Genomic DNA, 12,994 nt, shown 5'->3' on the forward strand with positions numbered 1-12,994 from the left:
ATTTGTCGCACATTGTTAATTAATTCCATTGTGGTTTATGGACAATAACAAAAAATTATAGTTTTTATTTTTGTTTTTTTTTTTTTGCATTTTCAGTATGCTTAATATTAGAGGGATCGTGGGAAGGCAGTGGAATAAAGTGTTAGCAAATGCATTTGCATGCAATTAACTTAGTTAGCACACATATTTGTCTATATACTCCATAATTTGTATGTATTATTTATTTCTCTTTAAACTATGTATGCAGTTCACTCTTTTGTCTCTTTCACTCACGCACACACATACAGGCACAAACATATACACACGCACACACACACAGAGACGCGAAGAAAACGACGTCACGATTTATAATCGTTAATAAAACTACGAGCAACAAACTTGCCCAGACTTTCTTAATACTCGTCGATTGAAATTGCTTTTGCGAAATGAATACGGAAGAAATACTTTGCCACGGCACAAATGAAAGATATTTGTTTACAAAAATATCAATACATTCTATGCATGTGTATATTTAGTAAAAAAAAAGAGAGGGAAATATTAAATAAACCAAAAGAAACGAAAAAAAAAGACATAAGAATAATAATTATGAATATACTATTACAATTCATGCGACACTTGCTTACACATTTACGTGCCAAATTCATCCGATACAAATTACAAAATTTGGCATTACGATTATCGATTATAACATACATAGTTAGCATTAGCATATTTTACAGTTGTTTTATGGTGTGTGTGAACAAAAAGAACGCTCTTACATTTGGTGCATATACGAATGTGTATATAAACATGATGCACTAAAGAGCTAAGAGCAAGCAAACTACATAATGATAAGCCTTGCATTTTCACTTAATATAAAGCAAATGCAGCTTCCGCTATTGTGACTTCGAAACAATTTCTTCAGCATTGTTGATTAGGGGCTGATATTGTGGCTGTGGCTGTTGCTGTTGTTGTTATTGTTGCTTTTGCCATTGTTGTTAATGTTGTTGTTTTTGTTGTTGGTGTTGTTGGAGCTGAAGCTGATTGCTTGCTGTACCTGTTGGCATTTTTCTGTTTCTCCTTGTTAGTTGCTGATCTTTTGCAGTTTCTGCAATACTTTTAGGCCCTGCTCCTGGTATTCCTGCTTAGACATCCAGAAGCCATCGCGATCCTTTGTCACCTCAGCCAATACAGCGCCGCCAATGAAGACCATATCTTTGCGACGTGGCGGATCCTCGATTCGTATTTTGAATTTCTAAGCAAGCAAAATAGTTATCAATTGTTTTTCCACTATATTAAGACGACATTCACTTACCGCCAGCTTTTCCGTATCGTTCTTGAGCACGCGCTCCAAGTACAACTGTTTAATTTCACGCTCTAAACGACTAGGCAGACCCGGATACATGGTCGATCCACCAGATAGCACAATATGCTTATAGAGCTCGGGACGTATGTCAATATCTGCAGCCTGTATTGTGTTGAAAGCGAGTTCCGCAATGCCAGCACCCTCAACGTTGATTAAATGCGGTTGGAATAGCGCCTCGGGCGCCTCAAAACGCTCGCCACCCACTTTGATGACACGACCATCGGGTAACTGTTGGAAAGCACATAAATTAGTTATCATTGCATACAAATTATGAATTAAATTGTTGCTACCGTATACGATTCCACCAGCACCGTGGTTTCCAGCGCCAAACGTTGTTCCATCTCAATATCGTAGCCGATGTAGCAAAGTTTCTCCTTCATGATGCGCACCGTCTCAAAGTCAGCGGAATGATTGAAGGCATAGCCACGCAGTAAAAGTAACTAAAGGGAACACAAAATTGATAATTGTATTTCAATCGTTGTGGATCTATGCGTAACGCACCTTAATCAAATAACGCGTTATATCACGACCCGCAATGTCCAGTCGTCGTGTCAAATGGGGCAGCGAGAACTCTTCGTAAACAGGACAAATATGTGTAACTCCATCCCCAGAGTCGATGACAACACCCGAAATGAGTCCTTGGGCGTATAGCGTCAGCACCGCCTGTATGGCAATATACGTGGAATCGAAACCGTACTTCTCGAACATCACCTATAAAAATAAGTAAATGTATAAAATAGTTAATATTACAATCAATGTTAATAAATGAAAAATAACTGTGTGCATACCTCGATCATCTTTTCGCGATTCTTTGTGGGATTCATGGGCGGCTCTGTCAGCAGTATCTTTGTGTTCGTCGGATCAATATCCATTTTCTTGGGACCGAACGTATAATCCCACACATGACACATATCATCCCAGTTTCGTACAACACCGTTCTCCATTGGATAGGATACCTCCAAGAGGGAGCGCAGCTGTGAGGCTTCATCGCCCACCATAAGGTCCTGTAAATGGGCATACATTGTGTTTAATATTGATATAGCGAGAGCATTTGCAAGACATTGTTTAGTACATTGCTTTTTTTCTTTAACAGCATTTTTACTCGTTCAAATGATTAAGAGTTGAGGCAACTCATTGGGTTAACTACAAAAATTCACTTACGTACTAAACAGGCAAACAAACAAAACAAGCGCGAAGCAAAGGAGAACAAGAAACAAACAACGAGTAACAAATAACAAATAACGAGTAACAAGCAACGAGCAACGAGTAACGAGCAATTAAGAAACTTTTAACAAACACATCAACATTAAGCTTCACTAATTATGGAAATTATTATTATTATTTGTATACCCGCTACCCACAGAGTAGAAGGATATTATAACTGTCAGCTGGCAGGTGAATTTGAGAAGAATAAAATTGCACTGTTTTGCCTTTACTGAAAATGGGAAGCGGGTATCCACAGTCGAGCACACTCGACTATAGCTTTCATACTTTTGTTCACAAATGTGCATGCACTAAGAGTGTTTAGGGAATAACAATAAAAACGAATATCGACAGACATTTTTTGATATGTAGGAATATGTGGGTATGTATACAACTTAAGTAAATGCTAACCATAACAAATATGTAACTGCAGTAATTGCAATTGAATACAAACAACAACGAAAACATTATGTGAAAAATATGAGTATTGTGATCGAATTGGAGGAATGAATAAAAACAATTGAAATGGCAAATATCATATTCGAGAATTCATATATTATTAAGATGGATCAAATGTTTAGAACATCATTTGTTTTTTCATCGCGCACACACTGGAGGAAATGTTTTAATTTCAGCGGTCAAAAGAGTGAGACCAATTTCAATATTGATGACTTTAAACTTTAAAGGATTTAAATGAAAAAGAATAGTTGAAAGTGCTTAGAGATTATAAACTATTTGCTATAGTTTGTACATTTACTCGATTTTAATATTTTTTTTTTGATAGCGTGTGCATTTTTGTCTAAATACATTAATTTGTAATTTAAGTTGGATTTAATTTTGATTTACTGTTTTCTTATGCAATAAAACAATGAAGTTAAATATTTGTTGTTGTTATTTTTGTACTTTTTTTTTTTGTTTTTTTGGTAAACTATAAAACTTGACTTACATCGACATGTAAATCCTGTAAAATATTTGTTTCAAAAAAAATATGTAAAAAAAAGAACAGAAAAAAATTTATAAGAATATTAAAAACAGAAAGATTTTCCTATTTTATAGTTGTTTTTTTTTTTGTGTTTTTTTTTCAGCTGTTGTTTTGTAAATAAACTAAACTAATATGGTTAGTAACTATCAAAAACAGTTCAATAAATAGATAGATCTATATACATACATATTGTATGAGTTATGTATCTGTGTCTTGATTGTTTTCTTTTTTATTTTTTAGTTTAAAAAGCGCTGAATGATACCTAGGTAGCATAAGAGGATAACTCGAAAATAAAAACCTATAACGAAAGTTTCATGCCAGTTTTGCTAAGAGAAAAAGCTTCCTAGATGCTTTAATTCTGAACCCAAATCCCAGTTTGCCAGAGTTTACACTGATTTACAGCATGAGGATCGTTGGTGATATTATGATTAACTATTATATTCAGAGACCCCAAACCAATGTCCACCCGATATGAATATGTCGTTGTTGCAGCAACTTAATACAAAATGCAATGAATGTGTGGTTAGCAATGTAATGGAATGCCTCCAGAAAAAGAAAACAAAATTTAAGGAAAATGAAAAAAACATGTTTCATGATAAGTAAAAAGAAAGAGAATAAGAAAAAAAAACAAATGTCACACCAATTCGAAAGTTTAGTAATCGTATTCAGAATGATAATGATAATATGATACTGTCGATAATGATAATGGAAAGTGAAAGAATAATGATGAACATACAGTAGAGTATGGTGAGGAGGAGTCTAAATGGCTAGATGTATAATGTATGCGCTAAGTTCTTGACCAATGCTAATTCATGTATATTATGTAGTACTTATTCTATGTAATTATATTACGAGTTGATTATGGACCTGTGCATATTTATGTATATGTAAATATGTAGTACATAGTATTATTTTTAATTAAATATATAGATGTATGTGGTATGTACGTGTGGTGTATTTGTAATGTGTGGTTTTAATGTTGTGCCAATTGGTAAATACGCTTTTCATACCTTTACTTCGATGTCACCAATTTTGTTAACCGCCCGAATGATCGGTCGTCCAACCATCGAGGGGAAAATGTGCGCGGGAAAATTGCTGCCGGCATAGCCGCATTTCACGAACTGCAAAGGGGAAAATGTTATTAATATGTAATCGATCGAAGCAACAGAGCATAATACAATTTAGTATGAAATCAGTTTAAACAAAGGAGTCAAATTCAAATTTATCGAAAATAACAGGAATATCTATGAATATCGATTTGCGGACAACACAATAATCGATTTCTAGCTCGGTCACTCTATGGAAGGTGAGCAGCCAGCCATAATCACAATACAAAAATTTTGTTGATAAGAAATTAGATTGTGACGTTCCAATATTCTTGTTGTTTGTTTTGTTGTCGACTGGCGCTCTTTTTTGTTGTTGTTTTATTTTGTATTTTATTTTTCGTTTTCTTTTGGCATTGGGTGTGTGTGTTTGCATTTGTATGTGTGAGAGTATGCGTAACTTTTGATTTGCTTGGGTGAGTAATACACTCACTATATACTGTTGAAGCTCGTCCAATGCTCTTTCCATATTATGACTAAAGCGGCGCTTTTATACACACACACATACACATACAAAAGCTGGCATTGCTTGAAAGAATAGTTTACTTTTTTTTTTTGAGGCGTGCCACAAGCGCAGCTGCGACTGCACCGGCTACTCTACTGCGCTGCCCCCCGCAGCGTCAACGCCCCAAGTGCGACGAAGAAAGTCGAAGAAAATCGCCAAATATGTGTGTCACCAACACTTGGGTTGATTCTTTGAATCGCTGACTTGGCTGGCAATGCGGACAAGCTTTGATTATCAACATTATTGGGGATAGTGGGGAAATAAGGGGAATAAGGGGAATAAGCAAACAACATACCCCGGTGCCGTTATCACAAACAATCACTTTGCGACCCTTGCTATCCATTTTTGTGTTCCAACGATGGACTCAACTGGAACTAGAACTGGAACTGAAATTGTCCACGGCTGCTGCTGCTGCTGCTTTGTTGATTTGCTGATCTGTCCGAGTGCTGTTATTGGTATTGCTGGTGCTGCCGCTGTTTGTGTGTGTGTGTGGGTGTAGGCCGCTTCTTCGTGCTGCCGCCGCTTGCTATTTTCTAGATACAACGGTTGTAATTTTTACTTTTAGCGCGTCGCCGTAGCAGTTCTAATATGTTCGGATTCCTGCTGCCACAGCCGTTCTTTTAATACTACTTTTTGAATGACTATCGACGCGAAGTTAACTGCACTTAATCACACAATTTCCAACCGTACAAACTAACACTGTCACATACACACACACACATATACATGCCAGCCTTCATTCATACACATACGCCAAACACACACACTCATGTACTGGCACGCGGGCGGACTCTTCTCTCAACGCTGCTTTCGCTCTCGCTCTTGCTTTGTCTCTCTTTTTGAATTGGCTGGCTGCAAACTAATTATTTATGCATAATAGAAATGCTATGAAATACACTAAGAATTTATTGTTTTCAATTAAAGTGCTGCTAAATAATTTGTAAATGGTTGAAACTCCGATTTATCGGCGGCACAAAAAAGAGCAAACATACGCACACACTCGCAAATTAGAGTTGTGTACAGAGTGACCGCAAGTTCGTTTTCAAAATATACTATTTTACTATTGGAAAATATACCAAATTCGCAAATACCTTCTCTGATGTTAAATATTTTGGATATTATATTTTTAAAGAGCTGGAAAATTTATAGTAATACAGTTCTAGGCCTTATTTATAAAAATTAAGTAGTCTTTTCTTCTACATTTATTTTAAAAGTATCAGAAGTGGTATTCCTTGTTGTGAGATATCGATTAAAGAGGTTCACTTTCAATTATCGAATATTTACAGGCAGGTTAAAATGTTGTTATAATATTTAATCTGCGCGACTTTTTATTTTACTAGCCCTTGATTATCTTTACCTACCAAAATTCATTTCATTATAAATATTTAATATAAAATATTCGATCTTTTGCCTATCGATGATATCCCCAACCGCCAGAAATAAGATTGGGCGGGTATTTTAAACGAGATGGGGTAAAAGTTCGCTTACTGCAGCAGAAGAATAACACAGACGATGAGTCGCGACAATTTAATTTATTTGGTTTATATAATATGTATATTGTATGTATATATAATTTGTTATCTTTAGAATTGCTTTAAGAGGCGAAATGTCTTAGATATACATAATGCTGTTTCCATATACATTTGTATGATGCGTACATATTTATATTTCTGAATGGTTGGTTGTATACTGCATTCATTCTCATTTGTAATTCTTAAGTAATTTTCGTTTTGATTCTGTTTAACGTATGTACTCATTTGTATGGTCTTGATCCTTATCAAAATCTATTAATGGATGTATGCATGTAAGAATAAGTTTCATACACACATTTTAGTCGTATTTAAAGCGGTGGACAACAAATGATTTTTATTTATTATTATTATTTATTTTTTATGTTATATTATTCATATACATATACATACATACATATGTATATTTGTTAATTGGAACAGACGTAAGACTTTTAGTAAAGAAGCACGCTGTATAAGTTTTTTTGTTTTAAAGTTATCATTGATTGATAATCGACTGGAACAAAAAAAAAAAAAACTGTTATTAATTATAACACAAGGCGACGCTCTTCAATAATTAATACATGGCTAACTCCTATATATAGCACACAAATCTCATAACACGCCCAGCGGTTTGGTGTTTAATTTTTTTTTTGCTTTGTTTTCATTTCTTTTTTTTTTCAATAAATGTGAGTTTGGATTTGTTTTTTTATAATATTTTTTCTAACTAAATTGTTTGCACTTTTGTTTAACACTTTTAACATTTTATCCATTAGCGGGAGAAAAGAGAAAACCAACAACAAAAAAAGAAAAAAAAAGTGTAATTAACTTCAATTTTGTATTTAGTTATTTGGTTGAATAATTGTGTTTGTGTTGTTGTTCTTCTTATAAAAGCTAGTTTTAAACTTAGCTTTCAATTTTATTTATTTTTTTTTATGTTGATTTCTTGTTTGGTTTTGGTTTGCAAATATTTATATACATAAGTATTGTATGTATATATAAGTATTAGTTCGATACGTGCATAATTCACTAATTTTAAATTTAAAAACTAACTTTTATGAGTTTATATTGTATGTATATTTAAGATAGAGTTATAATATTTATTTAAGTATGTTTCGTATTTGAATAAAAGTTTCAGTTTTTTTTTGTTTTCAGAAGCAAAGTACAGCATTTTTTGGTTAGCAACAATTCAAAAAACAATAACAATATAACATCAATAACAAATTATAGTATTTCTCAACTCAAAACAAATTGGATAAGTATTGAAGGCATTATTGTGTACGTGTGTGTATGTGTGTGTGTTTTGGAATTGGGGAAAATCGGAATCGGAACGGATCGGATCGGAGATGAGAATCTAGGAATGAAATGAAATGAAATTCAGTTCGTATTTTCAAGTCGGAGTAAATAGTTTCCATTAATTGTTAATCTTCATAGTAGTACTTAACAACTCTTTGCCAAATATGATTAGCTTAATAATTTCATATTTTTTATATACGTTGTTTCGCCTTGTGTGTATTGTGCACGATAATTCTTTTGTTTTCTCTTTTTTTTCTTTTAATTTTTTCAATTTGAAAATCAAAAATAATTCGAGGAAATGTGCGTTATTATTTTTCTTTTCTTTTTTGTTTTCTTTTTTTTTTTGTATCTTAATTTCTATCAAGTGAATATTTTTTAAATTGTGTTTAATATAAGTGTAGATTTTAAAACGATAAATCGAGAACAAAACAAATACAAAATGTATTTTTTCATTTATTGTAAATTTTTGGAATTATAATTGTTCATTTGAAATGTTTTTTGTTTGTTTCTTTTCTTTTTGTTTAAAATGAATGTTATTTGGTTAGTTGTAAATATTTGATTTGCTATTTAAATGGTAAATTGTTTATAGAATTTTTCCTTTTTTCATAGTATCTGTCGTCTGTGTGTGTGAGGCTTAGATTTATGCCATATTTGTTAATTTGTTTATGCATATTAGTATTATATATTTTGTAATCAATTCAATTTTCAATTTTCAATTTCAAATGCAATGCTTAAAAGATTTTGATTTGACTTGACATTGCTAAAGTGTTTAATTATGTTTTTGTTTTTCATTTAGTGGGTATTAGATCGTATGTATTTTATTAGCTAGAGAAACAAATTAAAGCAGACAAGATAATAATAGTAGTAGAAAATAAAAGACAATAAATTACAAAGTAAAAACACATTCACACAGAGAAACGTAGTAAGAATTATAGTAAGCAACAATTTAACATTTAAAAAAAATATATGATTAATTATAGACAAACAAATACACACACACACACACACACATCTGCATATTCATATATAGTATTAGGTATTATTATTTTACGCATGTATAAGGAACATTTACGGACTATTGCAAATTGTTTTTGTTTTTTTTTCTCTCTTTTCATTTTCAATAATTTGTTAGATTTATCGTTTAGTGTGTGTGTGTGTGTGTGTTTTGAAGTATTCAAGATTGCACAGATCTGTTGTTGACTTTCATCTTTAATATAATTACTTTTCTCTTATTTATTTTGTAATTGTAATTTAATTTCTCTCTTTAATTATAGTTATGTACGCTTCTTTTTGGCGCTGCTAATTGTTTTCAACATATTAGCGCTAATTTTTCTCGCTTTTGTAAGTTTTTTTGTTTTGTTTTGTTTTGTTTTTAGTTTCATTTTGCATTCTTTATACATACACTTAAGACTTAAGATTAGTTTCAGTTTTTACTTCGGAAAAGGAATCTGTGGCATGCATCATCAATCAATCAATTTCAATAATATCCTGCATCCTTCATTCTACATTCTTCATTCTGCTGCTTTAGCTCTTTTATCTTTAATAATTATGCTCGAAAATATTTTTACTATGCGATATCAACACTTCTTCGAACCAATCAAGTGAGTTGGAAAATTTCAAAAATTACGTTTTAAGTAAAAGTTTATGTTTTATGCTCATCTTCAGTTGGTTTTTGTTTTTATGTTTTTCCCCCTTCTAATTCTTTTCGATATATGCATCTCCATTGTTGACCTTTCTGCTTATAATTAAGGTAAGTATGTTCTCTTTTCACTTCATTTAGTGTATCATAGTAGTATTACAATTATTACGAATGATCTTTTTTTAGCTAAAACGACAAATTTTTGCAACATTATAATGTTTATATGTAGATATTATATGTTTATATTATACGCGTGTACTCTTGCCCTATCTCTCTCTTTCTTTCTTGCGCTCTTCCTCTCTTTTTCTTTCTGTGCATCACTATCTATCTCTCTGTCTCTGTCTCTGCCTCTGTTTAATTGTAGAAGGAAGAACATCTCTTAAAACCTCCATACAGAGCACATCATCATCATCATCATCACATCTGTGACAACGACACTTGCGACTATTCCAATCCAATTTCAAATGATACGAATCCTCATCCAGATTGCCTTTGTCGCTTGCCGTCGTTGTCCTTTTGCCGTTCCACTTCCTGATGTTTTTTTTTTTTTGTTGTTTTCCTTTGTTTTGCTGTTGGATTTATCCATGCGCCGCTCCATTGTTGCCCTGCTGTTGACTGTGATGATGATGATCTTCGGCACTGGGTGTCGGTGGCTGATCGCGACGCGGCGGCATCCGCTCGTTGACCGCATCGAGTCCCTTGGCCTCCGCAAACGAGGTAATCTTGTGATTGGGCGAGAAGCCCTGCATGGCATTCTTGAGGGACTGCTTGCCGCCCGATAGAGCGCCGAGGGGCAAAGCGCCCGTTGGCGTCAGCCCCTTCAGCTGCAGCACCGACTCGGACTCCTCGCGCAGCACGGAGAAGACACGGGCCATCTTGCCAATGGCTCGGATCTTGTTGCGTATGACCTCCTTGCGGAGCGCCGCCTCATCATCGGAGAGCGGCTCCTCGCTCTCCTCGGTCATGAGCTCGTCGTCGGAGCAGATGTTCAACACATTGACCAGCATCTCGGTGACCTTCTCGCCGACAAAGGGCAGCGACCAGGTGAACACGTCCATGAAGTTGGGAAGCCAGTAGGGATGCGGCGAGCAATTGAATTGGCGGATGTTCATCACGTTGTTCTCGTACTTGAGCACAGCCGCCTTGTTGTTGTAGACGTCGAGATAGTTTGGGCGCCGAGAAGATGGTGATCAGCGATGGGAAACCGGTGGTCTGACTCTTCCGGTACATGCGGTAGCCGGCGTCCTGCGCCTCGTGCGCCCGTATAATCGAGAGCAGATTGTTGTTCTGCAGGAAGTCGCAGCAGGCGGCGTAGCTGTAGAAATACGAACAGCCTCTCACTGAGTTGTGCGTGTAGAAATCGGAGTTCTTCTCGTTGCCAAAGTCCTCCAATGGATCGGACCAGAGCAGGTCGCACATGGGGCCAAAGGCTGGTGGCTCCTTGAACCGATCCAGCCGCCGGATGTCCTCCAGCTCATGGATCTCCGGCGAGAGGCCGCCGTGCACGCAGAGGAACTGCTGATTCATTAATGCCGCCAGCGGCAGGCAATCGAACGCGTCCATGCACGCATCATACACGCGCTCCGAGTACTTGATCTTGCACTCCTGCTTGAAGGTGAAGTACTCGGTCAGATGCCGGCACTCGTGGTTGCCGCGCAGCAGGAACAGCGTCTGCGGATACGTGATTTTCAGCGACCACAGATAGAGGACGCACTCAATGCTGAAATAGCCCCGATCCACATAATCGCCAAGGAACAGATATTTTGTCGTTGCCGGCGATCCGCCCACTTCGAATAGCTTCATGAGATCGTAGAACTGTCCATGGATGTCGCCACAGACCGTCACCGGTGCCTCAATATCGATCATGGTCTTCTCGTGCCGCAACAGAGCGGCGCCCTCCTGGATGATCCGCAATGCGGGCGCCTCCTCGATGCGTCCCTCGAGAATGAAGTGCTGCTTAAGCAGTTCGTGATTCGGTTTGCCGGTGCGCGGATCAAAGACCTCGGCTAGCGTCAGTTTGTGACTGGGTGGAAATGGCACGCTGTCCACCACACGCTCCTTGATGTTCACTGCAACGTGTCCGCCATGGGTCTTGTGCGTGGGACTCTCGTGTCCGACGGCAGCGGCAGCTGCTGCTGCATTTGAACTGGTGCCGCCTGTGGTTGTTGTTGTGGTGTTGTTGCCTGTGTTCGAGGCATTGGCATTGTTATTGTTGTTGTTGTTGCTGCTGCTGCCGCCGCCGCCGCCGCTGCTGCTGTTGGTATCTGTGGCATCCGTGGAGTTTTTGCTTGTTGCACTTGTTGCCACTGAGGCGCCACTCGATTGATTATTCGAAGACATGTTATTGGTGTGTGTTGTTGTTGTTGTTGCTGTTGTTGCTGCTGAAGCGTTCGCAATTCAAATTGGGCAGCTTTGCTGATAGAAACTGAAGTTGAAGCTGGCGCCCTCTTTGGGTAAGCGCTTCTTCTCTTCCCTTTACCACAGCACTATACTTTGAACTAGCTGCACAAACACACACTCTCTCTCTTTCTCTCTCTCTCTCTCTCACACACACACACACTCTAGCTAAACGCACACTGAGGCACGTTGGCCAACAACAACACACGCACTTTTTAGCTTTATGTTTTAGCTTTTTTTCTTGCTGATTTTTGCTTTTGCGGCTGCTGCGATTGCTGCTACTGCTGCTGTTGTTGTTGTTGTTGTTGGGAGCTGCTAAGTTAGCCGCTTTATCGTGTTGCCCTGGCTTTTGGCAATTTAAGTTGTTGCAATGTCGCGTTGCTCAGCGCTGCCGTTGTTGCATATCTGTAACACACAACAACTTTTGTTATATTCACAATCTATTTATTTATATTTTCGTTTCGTCGTGGCTGCTGCTGCTTATTATTGGCCCTGCAGACGTCGTAATTTCTCCCTTGCTACGTTTTTTTTTTCTTTTCGCTTCTCAATGGAATTTTCAGCTCCCCCTCCCTCTCCTTTATTTTTATTGATATTCTACCAAGTGTGGCCAGTCACACGTAACTATCAAAATACCGCAATTGAACTTGCAAATATACCACAAGTATACCAAGTGAGACGTGAAGTCGCAAGCTGCTGACGTAAGCTTGGCACGACGGATTTATTTGGAATTAACCAGTTTTAGTTTTAATGCGCACAGCGATAACGATGAAAATGTTATCAGCATAATTGATCAATTTTGCGTCTGTATTTTTCATGATAAACATTGCAGTTACTCAACTAAAGTGTGCGCTATTGCAACACATCCATTTCGATAACAATCGAACGAAACCGATTTGGTGTCGATAAGTATATTAAATCGAAATTACGTGCGACCCCGTGTAACGGTAACTTTGTTCAGATTTTGAAACCGCCAAAAATTGAAAACAATTGCTGAAATGGAAGATAAGAATACGATA

General features: G+C 36.7%; 2 protein-coding genes across 3 annotated transcripts; both read right to left on the reverse strand.

Annotated features, from left to right (window-relative positions):
- Positions 1-571: 571 nt before the first annotated feature.
- LOC117570968 (actin-related protein 2) lies at positions 572-6,142 on the reverse strand. Of its 2 annotated transcripts, XM_034252914.2 has the most exons (8): positions 5,434-6,142; positions 4,541-4,651; positions 3,495-3,509; positions 2,134-2,349; positions 1,847-2,056; positions 1,636-1,785; positions 1,295-1,573; positions 572-1,234 (listed from the first exon to the last, which is right to left on the reverse strand). In XM_034252914.2, exons 1-8 carry the CDS (start codon positions 5,479-5,481, stop codon positions 1,064-1,066), a joined length of 1,200 nt encoding a protein of 399 aa, XP_034108805.1. In that variant the 5' UTR covers positions 5,482-6,142; the 3' UTR covers positions 572-1,063. The 2 variants fall into 2 exon arrangements, with proteins under 2 accessions (XP_034108805.1, XP_034108814.1); XM_034252923.2 differs by lacking the exon at positions 3,495-3,509 and having other exon boundaries at positions 5,434-6,141.
- Positions 6,143-8,405: 2,263 nt separating this feature from the next.
- LOC117569747 (serine/threonine-protein phosphatase 2B catalytic subunit 2) lies at positions 8,406-12,546 on the reverse strand. Its single transcript, XM_034251038.2, is given in 2 exon segments — positions 8,406-10,753; positions 10,755-12,546. Coding segments are annotated over 2 exon segments (1,761 nt in total). The 5' UTR covers positions 11,922-12,546; the 3' UTR covers positions 8,406-10,159.
- Between the last annotated feature and the right edge of the window lie 448 nt (positions 12,547-12,994).

The sequence above is a fragment of the Drosophila albomicans genome, chromosome X, assembly GCF_009650485.2.
Source record: "Drosophila albomicans strain 15112-1751.03 chromosome X, ASM965048v2, whole genome shotgun sequence".
NCBI lineage: Eukaryota > Metazoa > Arthropoda > Insecta > Diptera > Drosophilidae > Drosophila > Drosophila albomicans.

Bases quoted from the DNA above. Each gene is read 5' to 3' on its own strand.
- LOC117570968 (XM_034252914.2), bottom strand. From the start codon at position 5,481: ATGGATAGCAAGGGTCGCAAAGTGATTGTTTGTGATAACGGCACCGGG. The intron at 4,652-5,433 runs GTATGTTGTTTG...TCCCCTTTGCAG, and splicing joins TTTGTGATAACGGCACCGGG to TTCGTGAAATGCGGCTATGC. The intron at 1,235-1,294 runs GTAAGTGAATGT...TTGCTTGCTTAG, and splicing joins ACGATACGGAAAAGCTGGCG to AAATTCAAAATACGAATCGA.